We start from the raw sequence: 17,142 nt of genomic DNA on the forward strand, positions 1-17,142 counted from the left end.
AGTAATGCTTTGGTGCAGTGACCTGACCTGAACTGACTCCCTGTGGGACTGATTTTATTCCTGGTAAACCAACCACCTCTAACAACAAAATGCCCTTAAAAGCAACTCATCGTACCTCCTAGAGAATCACCACTTATGGCTTGTGTGCCAGCCAGTTAGCTGGAAAGTGCCCAGGACTAGGCTAAGGCTGAGACCACTTACCATGCATTCTAGACACAGCGAGAAACAGCGCCGCTCTGCAAGTCTGTGCTTATCTTAATCACGTCCACTAATCAAAAATCAACAATAAACACAAGTTCTGCACAGGATAAATTCCAGTTTTTCTGGACACACACGTTTCACATGATGATCAATCTTGGTTGCAAATGCTACATGCTGACACTACATGTGGAGAATTTCAGTAAACTCAAAGAGAAACTCCTCACTCCTTCCTTCTGGTTGAGGATATATTCGCTTTTGCTTTAAAATCTTCCCTTTGCTATCAAAATTTCCAGATGGATTTTTGTGAAATCCATCAACACTTTCTTGACGCCCTTCCATGTGATTTTACTACCTTCACTGAGGCGTGAGGCTCCTTCAAGATGATGTAATGGCTACAGTCTTGGGATTTTGCTTGTGGTGCTGATATTTAAAATATTAATGGCCATACTTTAAAATGGGGCTGGAAAAAGTTCAATGTGAAGCAAACTTAAGGGTCTTAAAGGCTCCTTCACCTTCTCCCCACCCAGCTGCTACGGTGTGGGTGGAGAGGATTATTACAGAGCATTGGAATTCTTGGGGGGGGGGGGGGGGGGGGGGCAGAGGGGGATGGTCACATAAGCGTTATAAATACCAGCGGCCGAACTGTGAGCTCCTGGGCTGAGGACAGGCTGTAGTCTCCCCTTAAAGGCACAGAGCAAGGAAGCTCCCTCAAGTATTTCCACAAAGGAAGTTCCTCTTCTCCACAGAAATGCTCAGCTGAACACCTGCACCAACCAGTCTACGCAAAAGAAACCGCAGATGCCAGGAAAAGGGACGAGATTTTTAAACCAAACACAGATCAGCACCAGCAAAAATAAAGAATCCAGGGCCCGGCCTAAGGGTGTTGCTAACTACACAGTCATAACCAGATTACCAGAAGGTAGCGTGCCACGTCAATATTTATCTTAACGAGCACCCTTTCCAACTGAGTCCTAAATTTCCCACATACAGGTGGCACTTTTCTCCTATCTAGGGCAATGGTTCTCAACTAAGGGGAAATTTTTCTTTCCAGGGGACATCTGGCAATGTCTAGAGGCATTTTTGGCTGTCACACTGGGGAAAGGTTTCTACTGGCATCTAGTGGGCAAAGATCAGGGATGCTGCTAAACGTCCTCCAATGCACCGGACAGCTGCCCACAACAAAGAATCATCCAGCCCAAAATATCAGGAGTGCTCAAGTTGAGAAACCCTGTTCTAGGGCATTCGTTTTACTTCCTTGGACCCCAGTAGTTCCTATTGGAGTAGCCTTGTTTAAGGAAGAAGGAAAAAACCAAGGCAGGCCAAGGGTCAGCACAAGGCAGGGCAGGCAGGGGTGGTGAGGTTCTACTCATCTTATCCTGACGGCTGTAAAGCTGGAGATACCTAAACCTCCGGTGACAGACAGGTCACACCAAGTGTGATTTCCTTTCTCTCCAAGGGCAGGTAGATAATGCTAACCTCACTTGCTTTCTTCTCTGGTAAATCTAACTGGCAAAGACAAAGATGAGCTGATACTGTCTTTGTAATTATTTGAAAGTAAGGAGTGAATATCTATCATTGTGCAGACTGGCAGTCTCTCAGCTCCATGGCAGGCCCTGTCCTCCAAGGGTTTTCACACGTGCTCACAGTGAAGCTTATGCTTGCTTTCCATGAGGCCAAAAAATCAGATGAACAGGTTTATGGGGCTTTCTTGTTCTGGCTTCAGAGTAGGATAGAGGTCCCCAGACAGAAGCTGCAAGTGTATGCAGTCCCTGACCCTGGGCTCTACTCAGACTGAATCAGGACTGAGAACAGTCCTAAGAAAGCCTGCTGCCTTACCTGTAGCCCACCAAACCCCAAACCTCCACACGTCCTGACTGAGAGGCAGGCGTGGTTCCTGAGGGGGGTGCAAGGGAGGGGCTGGTGTAAGACTCAGAATGATCTCAATTCTTGGGCTTCCCTGGTGGCGTGGTGGTTGAGAGTCCGCCTGCCGATGCAGGGGACACAGGTTCGTGCCCCGGTCCGGGAAGATCCCACATGCCGCGGAGCGGCTAGGCCCGTGAGCCATGGCTGCTGAGCCTGCGCATCCGGAGCCTGTGCTCCGCAACAGGAGAGGCCACAACAGTGAGAGGCCCGCGTACCACAAAAAACAAAAAACAATGATCTCAATTCTTGATTACAAAACCTACATAGGGAATTTCAAAATGAGGAAAGCTTCTTGTTACCATCAGACTTACAGATTTCTTCTCCAAATCTGGAGTCTTTCTCTTCCCTTCCTAGGAAGGTCACCCTGAGGGAATTCTTTGACTTAAGTTTCAGTGAAATAAAGGTCCCTCCTTTCTTGTTAGACTCTAGTTATATGTATACAGTTCCTTTTCCTCACTAATCAGAGACTCTCTTGTTCAGGAAAACAGAATTTCCTGAAGAGATGAGCCAAAGTCTTTTCCTTCCAGTTTTCTGCAAACATGCTCAATATTCTCTTTCGTGATTTCTGGAATGGCTTCTTCCTTTCTACGTCCAACAGAGAGCAGAACCCAGTAAAGTGCCTAACTCAGGAGGTTTGAGGCTTTTGCTTGTTTAGTGGGAAAGGACTCTCTTCCATTCCCATCTGATAGGTCCTCGCTGGCTGTCCAGATTCTATCAGTTATTCCGAAGCAATCGAGGGAAAAGTCTTCCCTAGAAATAATGACTTTCAGACTTTCACATTCATTTAAGAAGGAAATAACTTCCCAGAGGCTAACTGCCTTTCCTAGCATTTTTCAGCACTGTTGCACAGTCCCAAGTAAGCCTGGGGTTCTCCACAGACCTGACTCATTTCTCTATTCTGACCATCCCCCGTGGAGTCAGCTAGGTCAAAGCACAGCCCACATTTCTGTTTCACAGATTCATACCCTCTTCTCTACAGCAGATTCTGTGCTGAGAGCGTGATCCCATTGTAAAAAGACAAGAGTTGAAAACTTAAAGCGAACACTGTTTTTTTAATACTTACCTTCATCTCTGCTTTTTCTTATTAAAAAAAATTTGAATCTGAAAGCAGAGTCACACCGTATGCATCTGGTGTGCTGCTGGTGTGAGGGAAGATTAATCTGTCGCTGGACTACTCCGCACATTTAACCCAGGAACTCAACGCTCAGATCGTGAAAATGACTCAGTCCTCAGAATGGGTCCAAAAAGACCTTCCCTTGGCTCAGCCTCTAGGGAACTGTGGACTGACACAGAGCTTTTCCCTTCTCATTGTTTTCACTTCCCATGAGCTCAGCATGAGCTAAGCCAGTACTGTGTTCCTCCCCTCCTGCCTCAAAACCTTTGCTGGGAGGAGGCAAAAACTCTTCCCAAAGCCCTCGACTTTACAAGGTGGACCTGTGGAACCAGGCTTCTGATTTGTACCCCCAGCTGGAGGAGGGTACACACGGGCACTCAACTTCACCACCCTCCTTCTCGCACTCATCTTCTCATCTTGCCTTGTCACCACCAGTTCCCTGCAGATACACACACTGGCCCCAGCTGCCATACCCACAGTGTCGGTGGTGGGAGGCTTCTTCTTAGAAAGCAGCAAAACGAGTCTGTTATCCCAAGCAACCTAGCGGCTACTGAACCCAGAGTGCTGCTGGGCTACACACTAGGATACAAATAAAATACGGGAATGTCCAATAATTTCTCAAAAGCTTTCAGCAGCGTCAAAATTCAGAATGTCTCTAGAAACCAAGGATTAAATGAAAAGGAAACAATCGCTTGTCCTCAAATCCAAACACTATATATGCCTGCCTGTGGATTCTTTTTTATATCCTAGGTCATATTTAATACAATTTTAACAGGCTTGTTTAGTTTGTTTTCTAGCTCACAGAAGATCAGAAGGAAGGGACAGACTGCTCAAGGCAGACTCAGTGACAGCAGTGAAAAGTAAAGCAGTGAGAAATAATACCTGATAGCAGGGCAATGGGGGAAAAGGCAGAAACTACATCCCCCCCATGTATACATACACATACACATACATCCAACCCAACCAGTTCAGCAATTAGAGGCCCTAAACAAGGACTTCAATACAGAACTCAAACTGCATGGTAATTTAAGAACATTTAGTACAAAGCAGCCTCACCATAGTAGAGAACAGTATAATCTGTTCAGTAATGTTAACCTGCACTCATAAGAACTTACATACAATATAATGTTTAGGAAATTAGGTAAATAAAAGTTAAAATAATTCCATATAAACCAGAGTCTAGTTTGATAAAACTACTTTGGTGCCTCAAGGGATAAGCTTCAATTTTCTAAAAAACTCATTTCGTTGGTTAGACAGTTGATTCTAAGTAACCCAGATCCAAGTAAATCAGATAAATGAAGCATGCCTGTAGCAAAGCCTCTCCTTTTGAGGGGCTTACAATGGAAGAGGGAAGAGAAGCCCACGTGGTGAAGCAGGAAAGGCCACCCAGCCACTGGATTAGGTGTAGGCATTTCCCAGAGGATAACATGTGGGCTCATGGCTTTGAACCTTCTCTACCTACCCTTTCCTCACCCGGTGCCTCAAGAATCCCAAATACGATGCCTTGTGTTGCTCCACGTTGCACTGTAAGGGGGTCTTCGGCCAATGTCTCACCTTAGTGTGCTAAACATCCCCCAAGCTAGAGGGCCCTTCTGAAACAGCCATCTTTCTACATCTGGATCCCGCCTACAAATTTGTGATCTTTTTCGGGACCACGTGGCTCTGGCCTGGTGTCAACACCCCCTTTCCATCCATGTTTTTAACAGAAAGAATCCTAACAGGCAGGGGCTCTGAGAGAACAAAGTAACTCTGATGGCAGAGTGTTACTGTGTAAGTAGGAACAATCACCACTGGTGATGGAAGTAAGGTATCCTTTCCAAACCTACTCCAGGCACCAAGAAGGAAGAAGCAAGCAAACAGGCCTCCAGCAGGGAAGCGAGGTGCTTTTAGGTTAAGTCTTGGGGTGAAAGGCTCATGCAGTGAGAGCCAAGACCCAGCAGACAGCCCTGGGTTCCAAACCCAGACCTGGCAAATTTGCACTTTTGAGTCAACTCCTCTCATCTTCCCGGCTGTTTTAATATAGACTCACAAAATCTCAGGACTGGAAATTCTGACTCAGGCAAAGAATCAAAATATTTTTGCAGTTAAGGCAGTGCTTCTCAAACTCTCGTACGGGCAGAGAGCTTGTGCTCTTGAGGAGTCTAAGGTGTAGTCTTAAGCACTACTTGCTACAAGTGGAAAATTTCTTTGAAGTGTCATGTTTGGTCTTAGTAATTCATGAGAATTTTTCATTTTGTCTCATAATACATCAATAATACATCAATAATTTTCCCTCAAAATCTGTGAAAAAATCCACACTTGAGCAAGATGAGCCCATGTTTATCTTATGGATTCTCATTACCTTGATACGAAAAACAGGGCCCTCAACAAACATTCACTATTGTTACAAAATTGGTTAATCTGAAATCTCAAATCATAAGAGAAGATTCTTAGAGTAAGAAATAAGGTTTGGACATTTCTTTCTATACCCTTAATTAGTTATAAACATTAAAACAGATTACAATAGAAAAATGTTCAAACCTGTTGCCCAAAAGTCCAAGAGACTGTCTAGTCTCCAAACTGTGTGCTATGGTGGTGATAGAAGTGAGAATAATGAAGCCAGGGACAGAAGTTAAGATGTGTACTCAATCGGTCTCCAAGTTACAAGAAAAGAAGTACACATATTAGACAGAAAAAGATTAAAAAACAAGGGTAAGACTTACTTTAAAATCTGCTAATTGTTGGTTGATGACATCCACCTCGGTCCCTACTACCCACTGGAGCGCCTCCCCCTCCTCTGCCGCTGTGGTCATGTCATTGAGTGCTTTCAGCTTCCGATAGAAGTCCTCGACCCGGCCCAGGGTCAGCTCCAGCTGCTCCTGCCGAGCTTTACTCCTCTCCATCAGTTTGCCACACTGTTTGCTCAGGGCTTCTAGCTCCCTCTTGAGTCCTAACAAGTCCAGAGTCCCTTCTTCCTCCAGCATTTGTCGGCACTCTGCTTCAGAGGCTTCTATGTCGAACTTGAGGGCTTGGATTTTGTTAAGGAACAGCCGTACATCCTCGATCTGGGACTGGAGGCTATCAGTGTCTCTGCCGATAGCACCCATGCCATCGAGCTCATCATCCAGGTCTGCCAGCTGAGAAAACATTTCTCGGACTCGGCAGTGAAACTGGCCAATGCCCTCCAGCTTGCTTTCCATTGCCATGCAACCACTGTTCACTCTTTGCTTCACTTCTAGGAACTCCTGCTGGGTGACCTCAGCTTGATGCAGAAGTTGGGAAGCATCAGATCCGTCCGGGGCATCTTCTACCAGGCCCCGAGTGAAGTTCCTCAGATAGTCCACCTGTGGCTCCAGGGTCTGCAGCACTTCCTGTTGGGCTCTTAGCTTCTCCAGGTTCTTGTTGCTGCAGGCTTGAGAGCCAAGAGCATCAAAGATCTCAAGTTGGTGTTTGGCCCCTTCAACTTTCTTTTCAATATTCTTAAAGCTTTCCTGGAACTCCTTGAGCCTCTGAGTCATTTCTTCAAGGGACCCTGTCTTGGCCTGTAGCTCTTCTGTAATGGAATCCATGTTCTGGTTGATCCCAGCCTTCTCATCCCGGATATCATCCTCATCTGTTTCTGAAGAGTTAATCAGAATGTCAGCAGCACTGTTCAGGATTTCTAGCAGGGAGCGGCGCTTTTCCACCTCACTCAGCATAGCCTTTGATCTCAGGAGATTGGACTCCAGCTGCACTGGATCCAGAGTGACCCGCAAGTCAGACATCTTGACCTTACAATCTTCTATCCATGGCACGAGATCCTCCACGTGCCACTGATATTTCTGAGCTTTCTGCAGACAGTCCTTGAGCCTGGACTGTCTGTCTGCAGTTTTTTTACTAAGCTCTTCCCAATGGCTTTTGAGCTCAAAGAGCTGGTTTTGTAAAGTTTTCTTCTCTTCTCCAGGAGGTACAGAAAGAAGCAGAGATTCTCCTTCTGCCACAATCACCTCATAGGAACCACTGTGTTGGTTAAGATTCTTCTGAAACTCTTCATTGTCCTGTAGCTGAGACTGTAGCCGCTCTAATTTTGCAGAAATTGGGCGGTTTTTTGCTTGCTGGCTTTGTTTGTCATCCAACCAGGTTCTCAGCTCATCAAACATTTGCTGGAACTGCTGGGTGCTGGCAAGAGCTGCCTGGAGTCTGTTCATGCGATCAGCTGAAATGAGAAAATCAAATTTAAATCATCAAGTCTGAACATGGCATTCAAAATGTTTGCTGAGAGTACATGGTCTAATCTTAGGAAAAGGAAACTAATGCTAATTGAGGGTCTACCATAAAAGAAGCACACAGCGAGGCTCCTTCATTTACTATATTCTATTTAACCCTCACATCAACCTTGTAAGGTGATATGAGTAACAGAAGCAAACTTTTAACTTCTAAGCTGGTAAAAAGCCATAGATGTTTCTAGAAAAAGAGGCAACAAATTAATGACAAATTTTTTCTTGTATAAGGCCATCCTAAAAAGTCTAGAACATGTTCTAATTTTGTATATATGGTATATGTGTGTGTTCGTACACATATAGTATGAAGAAACTAAGTGAGTATCAGTGAAAGTATGCGTGTAAGTCCACCTATAAGTACCTCTATGAATCTCTACCTGCTGGCTAGATTTATATTAGTGTTCTTATCTCTTAGATTATGGTGTGTAAAGCTTCACATATTGCTAGTGCCCAATCAATGTGTAATGACCACGGCAGTCCTCACTGTAGGTGGACAAAGGGATAGAGTAACACTACTCTGAGTCCAAAAGCTACTTAAGGGTCGCCCTAGATTCTTGGGACCACTAATCCACTCCTCTTTTTGGCTTGCCACTAATAATGGCAGCAGTGTATTCCTCACCTGCAAGGTCTTCTAAACCTTGGAGAGGCAGGGCAACAGTCTCCAAACGCTTCTTCAGTTCATCCTTGAGGTACTGCTCTCCAATGAGCACTGAAAGTTCATCGCAGAGTGTCTGTGCCTCCTTAATCTTGTGGTCTAACTGCTCCACATCAGATCGAATCTCACTGGTCTCCTCCAACTGCTGCTTCACAGCCTCAGGTTGGGTGCTGATGGCTGACTGGCCACTCAGTCGCTGTCTGACTGCCTTCACTTTCTCTGACAAGTCCTGGAGCAGTTCCTGGTACTGGGTGCTTTTGACAATAGCTTGGTCAATTTGGCTGGAACGGGAATTAAGTTTGTCAGTCAGCTCAATCCACTTCTGATTGATGCTCTGGAGCTCCTTCTGTACTTGGCTGGTGGAAGGAGAGACATCTCCAGGGCCTGTTAGGATGCCCTGAGCTGCCTCGTTCAGCTGCTCATGCTGTTGCCTACGTGCTTCAAATTCCTTCAGCATAAACTGTAATAGAAATGACACCAAGATGTTTAGAGAGAAAAGACAGATCTAAAAACACTGTCAAAACAAAAACTGATTTTGGATTGTGCCAAGCAGTGCCAACTCCTTTTGAAAATAAACCAGAAAACTCCAAAGACCAGGCTACTAGGAAAATGCAGTATCACTTCTAACAGCTGCTTAATAAAAACCTGTTTTGAAAGGATCATTGATTGTGTCTATTTTATTTCTTTTCCTTATTTGTCCTATACCGTTTCAACATCAGTTACTAAGGTTGGCCTTGGTTGGGAAACCAAAGTTTGTTTACTGGATGGGCACTTGTCAGCTTTGCCAGGCAAAACCCAGGCCTCTGAATGGGGAGTTTGGAACCCTGGGTCCCAAAGTGAGCTATATTACTGGCTGGGCTTGCCATTTCAACTCTTAATGTCCTACTTTTCTTAGTTCCTTTCTCAAATTTTCACCAGCACATATAATCTGCACATTATAATATAGCACAATTAGATAAAAAGCTTCTTTAAAGCAAGTACCATTCCTTTTTATTTATTTCTATTCACTGTTTCACTCATCAAAGAAGTTGAGATTACAGGCTCTGTAGTTAGACACCTGGGTTCAAATCCTGACTCCATCACTCACTAAACTGTATAAACTTAGGCAAGTTTTTAAAAGTTCTCCAAATCTCAGCTTCCTTATCTGCAAAATGAGGATAGTAAAGTACTTACTTGGCTGTTGTTAGGATTAAACAAGAAAACTTATGGAAAGTACTCAGCACTTACATTGCATAAAAATAAATACAACAGGACCTCAAGGACTAACAGATGTGCAAGTAATGAACTATAATAGAATGTAACAAAAGTTAAAATGATAGAATGCTGACGTGAACATGGAATTGTGAAAGCAAGAAGTAAAGGTGGTAAATTCCTCCGGGGATGACAAGAGCAGAAGAGGGAAATCAGGAAAGGCTTCACAGGTGACACAATAAAGAATATGTGAGTTCTCCAAGAGAACAGAGAGTAAGGCTGGTTCAGAGAAGGGCCTGGGATTAGCAAAGGCACAGAGATCCTGAGATCTATGAGTGCAGTGTGTTCAGGAAAGAACCCATTATCCGGTGTGGGAAGAAGCCCAGGTATATGGGGGAAGAGCTGGCAAGACAAACTGGGACCAGACTGTGAAAAGCCTCATGCACCACAGTGAGCAGGTATTTGAACTCTGTTCAATAGGCAGCCAAGAGCTACAGAAGCATTTTAATATATTCAGATATATGATTTAAGGGGATAACTTGATAATTGTGTAGAGGATAAACTAGACCAAGAGGCCCTTTAGCGGGCTGCTGCAATGGAACAGACCCAAGATCCAGCCTACCAGCATGTACAGTGGAGAAGAAGAGAAGCTTAGAACGGTGGTTCTCAAATTACGGTCTGGTGGCCCCTGGCAGTCCCTAAGCCCTTGCATGGGGTCAGTGAGGTAAAAACTATTTTCATAATAATACTAAGATGTTATTTGCCTTTTAAAATTCTTGTTCTCTCACAACATCCGATATCACAACAGATTGACTGCAGAAGCAGATATGAAAATCTGTGAGACTGTTCTATTAGTCAGCCATTTTTATTTTATTTCATTTCATTTCATTTATCGCTATGCCTTGCAGGTCTTAGTTCCCCGACCAGGGACTGAACCCGGGCTCTTGACAGTGAGAGCGCGCAGTCCTAACCAGTGGACCGCCAGGGAGTCCCAAGCCAGACATCATTAAAGAGATGTGCCAAAGATATAAAACAATGCCACTCTTATTCAATTTTTTACATTTTGGAAAATGTTATTTTTTCATAAAAATGTTATGTATGTTAGTGTTATGGTTGTATCATCATAATTTTAAAAATTAATTTATAAATACATACTTCAAAAATTCCTCAGTGTTTTAATACAGTTAATATTAATAGATATTAGTAGATAAACACAAGCTCTTTGGGATCCTCAATAATTTTTAAGAGTGTAAAGGGTTTTGGGATCAAAAAGTTTGAAAACCACTGGATGAGAAAAATACTTGTAAGTAGACTAAATAGGACTTGATAAATAACATGGATGCAGGGGCTAAAAGAAAGGGTTCTTTCAAAAACTACTCTTAGGGGACCTGGTGGGTGGTGAGAAGAAACAGAACAAGTTTAGGGAAGGCTACAGAACAAGGAAAGGGTCTAGGCAGGATTTCACTGGAAATGACATCACTGGACCAACCTAAATTTCGCAAATGTTGGGTACTGAGATCTGATCAGCAGAAGATCTTTAAGTAAAGCTGGCAGATATAAGATACTGCATGAAGTAATGTGGATCACTACCACTGGGGATTGAAAATAAAATACGATGCTATCATTTAGTCAGAAGTTCCCTGTCTCCCATCTGCTCATCTTACTGCCTCGGTCAACGATATTAATAATATAGTTACTGACATTAATGATATTAACAATACTGTTTGCTATTTGACAGGCACCATGATAAAGACCTTACAAGCATCTCATTTAAAGTGAGGAAATGGAGACTCTGAGAAGTTAAATGACTTGTCCAGGGTCATGTAAATCTACCTGTTGAGAGCAGCATTCAGACCCAGGTTCAAGTGCCTCTGATTTCTTTGCTCGAAAGCTTTCAGCCATACTGCTCACCTGGACCTGCTGCTTCTGTGCATTCAGCATGTTGGGGTCAATAGACAGGGGCCCTAGCACCCCCATCATCAGCTCTTTCTCCATTAGCCAGGGCCGGAGCTGGGATTCTGCAGCCTGGAAGCAGGCCAGATGACTTGCGGATTCCTCCAGCTGCCTTTGCCGAGCCATTGTCACCTCAGTGGCCATTTCCCATCGGGAATCTGTAGAGAGGAAATGAGATAATGTGTCCTTTTACCCTCATCAGCCACTAGCCTGGTCCCTAAATTACGTTCCTAATATACTACAGGAAATGACCCCTGGAGCATTATTTAATATTTTTTTAAGTTAAAAATAATCTGCATTTAATTTTAACTAAAGTAACAAACTGTTTTGTATCTTGACTGCGGTGGTGGCTATATGAAACTACACACGGGATAAAACTGCACAGAAGTACGTACATACATACACAACGCGTGTAAAATACCTTATGCGACATTATATATTATTTTATAACCTGTTTTTAAGCTTACTAATTATGAGCATCTTTCATGCCAATAATTTTTTTCATACCAATACACATTCACCTACATCATTTATAGTTCAATATTATGAGTGCAGCATAATTTAATTCCTTCACAGAATGTTTAGATTATTTCCCATTTTTCATTTTTATCATCAATGCTCTTTGTCACAGCAGATTGTCAGTATGACTTGCCCAAGAAAGCCAATACTGATACTTTGAATGCAATCTCTAAATTTTTTCCACAATCAGGCTCATTCTCTAACCCTCCCTGCCCCTTCTTGCTTGCTTATGACAATTAACTAAAAATCACTCCTGTTTATCGGGTATGCCGAAAGCCTGTATTTACTTTGAAGACAAGGAAACACCCCAGTGATAACATACTGAGCTCCTCTTGCATTTTCTTCCAGTTTTCTGCTTCTTGTGAGTTGGGATATGTCATCAATAATCCAGACAGGGCTTCCTTTACATTTTGGACTTTTGGAGAATTCTGTTCCAATTCAGCCAGGAAGGCCTAGGAGAAAGAACATCATGAATGCCATGAGATTTCTGGACAGGAAACAAAGCTGTGAGTGTGGAGGAAATCACGGGAAGACGGGGCAGCAATTACAGGCTCGACTTCTGATTCTATCCATGATTGTTTCATGATTTTAAGATGCTTAACCTTTCTGCTTGAATATTTAATTAAAAGGAAAATCTAGATGGCAAGATTTGAATTTCTTTTATGTACAACACATCAGTAACCCAATAAGAAAACTGCTAATCCCTATAAACTAAAAGTGTCAGGAATTGATGATCATGATGATGACGATGATGACGATAATGGCGATGTTTATGCAGTTGTAGGATATGACATGCTAGGCCTCAACAGGAATACTAAAATTTTTGGCAAAAAATTTTTACCAGATTTTCTACATGGTCTTATTTCTTCTGACATTTTCCCTAGGCCTACATGTCAATCTTTAGAATGAACTGCAATCACAGCTGTTTAGATCCCTCCAAGAGTTGGAAAGGTGCTTTGATGGAATGATTTGGCTTATACCATCACATGGAAAATGAGATCCCATTCTCAATGAACTGATGCTTCTGAGGAGAGCTACTCTCCTTCTGCAAACAGATCTGGTTTTGTTTCTCAGTCTGATGTGTAACAACTTCTAATTTCACAGGTAAGAAAATTCTCTGGGAGAGTTTAGGCATACGAGTCATTTGAAAGTCAAACATGCTGCTCGTAACGACTGGGTGGTTGGCCATGTCTCACTCTCAGGCCCCCAGGCTCAGGTGGGTACACTGGTACAGCCGCCCCTTCCTCTTAGTGCTTGAGATGTAGCTAATGGGAACACAGTACCTTGTTAGATTCAGCTTGGGCTCTCACTGTCTCTGTCTTGGTTGGAGATGAAGAGGCCTCCATGCCTTTCAGGACTTCCTCTTTTAACTCCAGCCACTGCAGCACCAAGCCTGCCTCCTGCTGAACTTCCTGCATTCGGCTGAGGACAGCCTGAAGACTTTCCCGGCGTTCCCGAAGCACTGCCCCAAGTTTCTCATATTTCAGGTTTACATCTGACATGTCACACTGGATCTCCGTCAGATCTAGCATCACAGAAACAGAGATCAGACTGGGAATAGCTCTCAACCATCCCCAGTGGTTCCTCACTAAATTATTCATCAGGATTAAGTATCTCTCCCACTCCTTCTAGTGAACTAGAGATGATCTTCCTGCTAAATCACATAAAAGTTCCTGTTTACATACGAAAAGCAAAAGAGCTCTCATTAATCTGATTTCTGATTTTGGCATTATACACTCAGATGTATAAATAAAATGCTAAGCAAACACGGGAGCAGCAAAAGTGAAGGGAGTGAAGGATTTGGGGCATTCTTCTACTTCCTCTTCTTTAAACTGCAGAGAAGAAAACCTAGCTGGGAGGCTGAGGGCTAGATTTAGACCACCTCTAATATAGCTTCTTTATAATTCAAAGATTTGCATATATTTTCTTCCAGGTCTTTCCTTATTGGTCTTATCTAGTGGTCCAGTTTATTTGCTTAGTAACTTTATTTCACTGGTTGCCAACCTATTTAGCCTCTAGTTAGCAACAAAGAGGCATCACAGGTGCTTCTCCCCAGACTTTTACCCTCACACCCATCCTGGCAGCAATCCTTCCACACATATGGAAACATACACAGATGCAAACATGAACACTGTCCTAACACACCCAATGAAGAGGCACTGTTGAAAATGGCATTCTCACCTTTGCAGGTGTGGTATCCGTTTACACTGCCTACAGAGCTTCCTACAGAGGGCAGTATGGAACCTGAGCAGAAGGACAGAGAGACAAACAAGGCAAGACAAATGTGTTAGGAATACATACAGGCACCGAATTTATTCTTTGGCACTCACTTTAAGCTCAGATATCAGGAAGTTAACACAGCACAAGACAACATACTCATGGAAAGAGACAAATCATTTTAGCTGCCGGGCAACAGTGTCACTTGGGAGTTTCAGCTCCTTAACCCTAACCCTAACCTTTTCTAGAGGAAATCCAAATTCTCTTCTTAAATCTCCAATTTGGATTCTTTGGACCTTGCCCTAATTTTGTGAAGCAAGTATTAGTAGAATGACTAAGTCTTTAGACTGGCATTCGACATACTTAAGAACGAGGAGGATTTATAAAACAGCCAAAAAGGTTCAACTTTAACATCAGTGTTCTTCAACATAATAAAAATAAACAGTAAGTACAATTAAGGACATAAAAAGCAGCATTCTTTTAGTAAAGACATTAAAATGAGCCTTTCCTATATTGTTTCAAAAGATCCCCTGTCTTTTTTTTTCATGACTTTCTGCTCCCCTTCCCCCACCAGAAAACAGAAATTCTAAGCGTCAATAAATCTGGCTCATAAACATTCCCATAAATTCTGTTTAGGGTCTTTGGTTCTGTTTCTAATTACCACAATTTCACCTATATTCTCCCCAAGTTGATTCCTTGTGCTTCAGGAGTATCCCAAATAAGTAAAAACCAGATCATGTAATTACAAAGATTATAAAGAAATGTGAAGAATAGTCATGACATAATGTAACATTCAAAGGGCAGAATAAGACTCTCACATGCACTGATTTCACTGTGGAAAAGGTCAAGCGCAAGGTTCTATATTAGACAATAATGACTGTAAAACTTTTAAATGTTAACATTATTGTAATTTCAATTTAAAAAATGGATCAAACCAAAAGATCATATTCCACTGCAGTCTGGTGATGACCAAAAAGAAACTGGACTAGTAATTTGGAGAAGACAGTCGTAGCCAAGACTGTCACTAACTCAGTACGTGAGCCCTAATCTATGGACAGACCTCGGTATCTTCTCTGGGATATGAAGATAATACTACCTATCTTGTCAGCTCTCATGGGGTTACTGGTGAGAAGTAGTGAGGTAGTGTATGTGAAAGCACTTTACGAAACCAAAAGAGCTCCACGACCGTAAGGAACTAGAACACGCGTGGGTTTTCAGAGATGGAAGAGAACTTTTTAAGAGCACTCAGGCTAGTGATCTTCAAACTGGTTTTCAAAGCACCCTGAGGAGGTGCTTTAGGGACTCTGTAAACGTTTGGTTTAATTTTAGTATTCAGAATATATTCCTAAGTACTTAGAAATGGCAGTAAAACATGCACATCTCAATTATGTTGAACACCACATTGTTAACCCAGTAGATACAGCCAATTTATGCTGCTTTTTGGAGAGAATAGAGTAGCTCCTGCACCTCTGTGCATACATTTAAACTTCTTTCTGAGTGTCACTGATGGGAAAAGATGTAGTTCTTCATTAGCACTCTATAATTTTCAAACCTACATATGTCCACTCACACACAAAGAAAAACATCTATAGCACATATGAATTCCATTAGATAAAATGACAAAAAAGGCTGAGGTATATCTACTCAGAGCAGGCTCTCATCAGGGTAGAATTGTGTAGTAAGAGAATTCTTAACACTTCAGATTGTAAAGTGAACTTTTAAAAACATTTGTCATCATTTGCAACTATTTATCTGTGTGAAATGTATTTTCTGGATACAATGCAACCAAGGAAAAAATTGAGAAATAAATAATGAAGCTGTCATTCAAAAATTCTTTTTGCCAAATTTTCATATTCACTAATACAGCCTCAATATCTTTTTTTAAAAATTAATTAATTTTTGGCTGCATTGGGTCTTCGTTGCTGTGCATGGGCTTTCTCTAGTTGTGGCAAGCGTGCTTCTCACTGTGGTGGTTTCTCTTGTTGCAGAGCACAGGCTCTAGGCGCACGGGCTTCAGGAGTTGTGGCACGTGGGCTCTAAAGCGCAGGCTCAGCAGTTGTGGTGCACGGGCTTAGTTGCTCCGCGGCATGTGGGATCTTCCCGGACCAGGGCTCAAACCCTTTTCCCCTGCATTGGCAGGCAGATTCTTAACCACTGCGCCACCAGGGAAGTCCCGATAGCCTCAATATTCTCACTGATGAATTTCATAATAGATAAACGCTATAAATTCACTTATATTTTTATTTGTCTTATAGTTCTACATGAAATTTATTTTTAAAAAAGATTACAGTACTTTAAAAAGTTCAAACAACCACTGATCTAGTCCAGAAGTCAGAAAACTTTAGTGCACCAGCCAAATCTGTCCCTCCGCCTGTTTCTGTATGTGAAGTTTTACTGGAACACAGCCACGCCCATTCATTTATATATTGTTTATGACTGCTTTTGTGCTACAATGGCAGAGACATGTAGTGTGACAGAGACCATATGGCCCACAAGCCTAAAATATTTACTCTATGGCCCTTTATAGAAAAAGTTTGCTGGGTGATGTCACACACTAACAAGTCAATGAACTTAGAAATTTAAGTGTTAGAATATAAAAATCACCAATTCTCTGAAATGCTGTCACTTCTAGATAGTTCCAAGACATCTTTAAACTTTAGGATACAATAGGAAAGTAGCCATTCTCAGGAGGAATAAAGAAAGTAAACTTTGCCCTTACTATTTAAGTGACTATAGGAGTGCATTAACATAGTCTGGTAATAAAACCTAGGAGATCCCAATTGACAACCAGCAAGTGACTGTGAGCTCAGAATGCTTTTTTTTTTTTTTTTTTTTTTTTTGCGGTACGCAGGCCTCTCACTGTTGTGGCCTCTCCCGCTGCGGAGCACAGGCTCTGGATGTGCAGGCTCAGCGGCCACGGTCCACGGGCCCATCCTCCCAGACCGGGGCACGAACCCGTGTCCCCTGCATCGGCAGGCAGACTCTCAACCACTGCACTACCAGGGAAGCCCTCAGAATGCATTTTGTTTGCAAGACTTAATTTGTAGGCAGAGATAATTCATATAGTTGGGCACAATCTTTGTATGTACTTCTAAGAAGTGTGTCAGTTCCTGGTGTACCACTACTGACTC

The 17,142-nt window shown here is 42.6% G+C and overlaps 1 protein-coding gene across 6 annotated transcripts in view; it reads right to left on the bottom strand.

Annotated features, from left to right (window-relative positions):
* Positions 1-2,315: 2,315 nt before the first annotated feature.
* MACF1 (microtubule actin crosslinking factor 1) overlaps positions 2,316-17,142 on the bottom strand; it is a 248,778-nt gene continuing 233,951 nt past the window's right edge. For 4 of the 6 annotated variants that reach the window (XM_027109006.1, XM_027109007.1, XM_027109005.1 and 1 more), the window contains 6 exons: positions 13,976-14,038; positions 13,078-13,319; positions 12,117-12,246; positions 11,234-11,433; positions 8,096-8,591; positions 2,316-7,412 (listed from right to left, as the gene is read on the bottom strand). In XM_027109006.1, coding sequence (XP_026964807.1) covers positions 5,917-7,412; positions 8,096-8,591; positions 11,234-11,433; positions 12,117-12,246; positions 13,078-13,319; positions 13,976-14,038 — 2,627 coding nt within the window. In that variant the 3' untranslated portion in view covers positions 2,316-5,916. Of the gene's footprint in view, positions 7,413-8,095; positions 8,592-11,233; positions 11,434-12,081; positions 12,247-13,077; positions 13,320-13,975; positions 14,039-17,142 lie in introns of those variants that run through there. The other 2 variants (XM_027109011.1, XM_027109010.1) reach the window with 2 other exon arrangements.

This window comes from Aethalodelphis obliquidens, unplaced genomic scaffold (genome assembly GCF_003676395.1).
Source record: "Aethalodelphis obliquidens isolate GAN/ISIS:26980383/991018 unplaced genomic scaffold, ASM367639v1 scaffold9, whole genome shotgun sequence".
Classification (NCBI taxonomy): domain Eukaryota; kingdom Metazoa; phylum Chordata; class Mammalia; order Artiodactyla; family Delphinidae; genus Aethalodelphis; species Aethalodelphis obliquidens.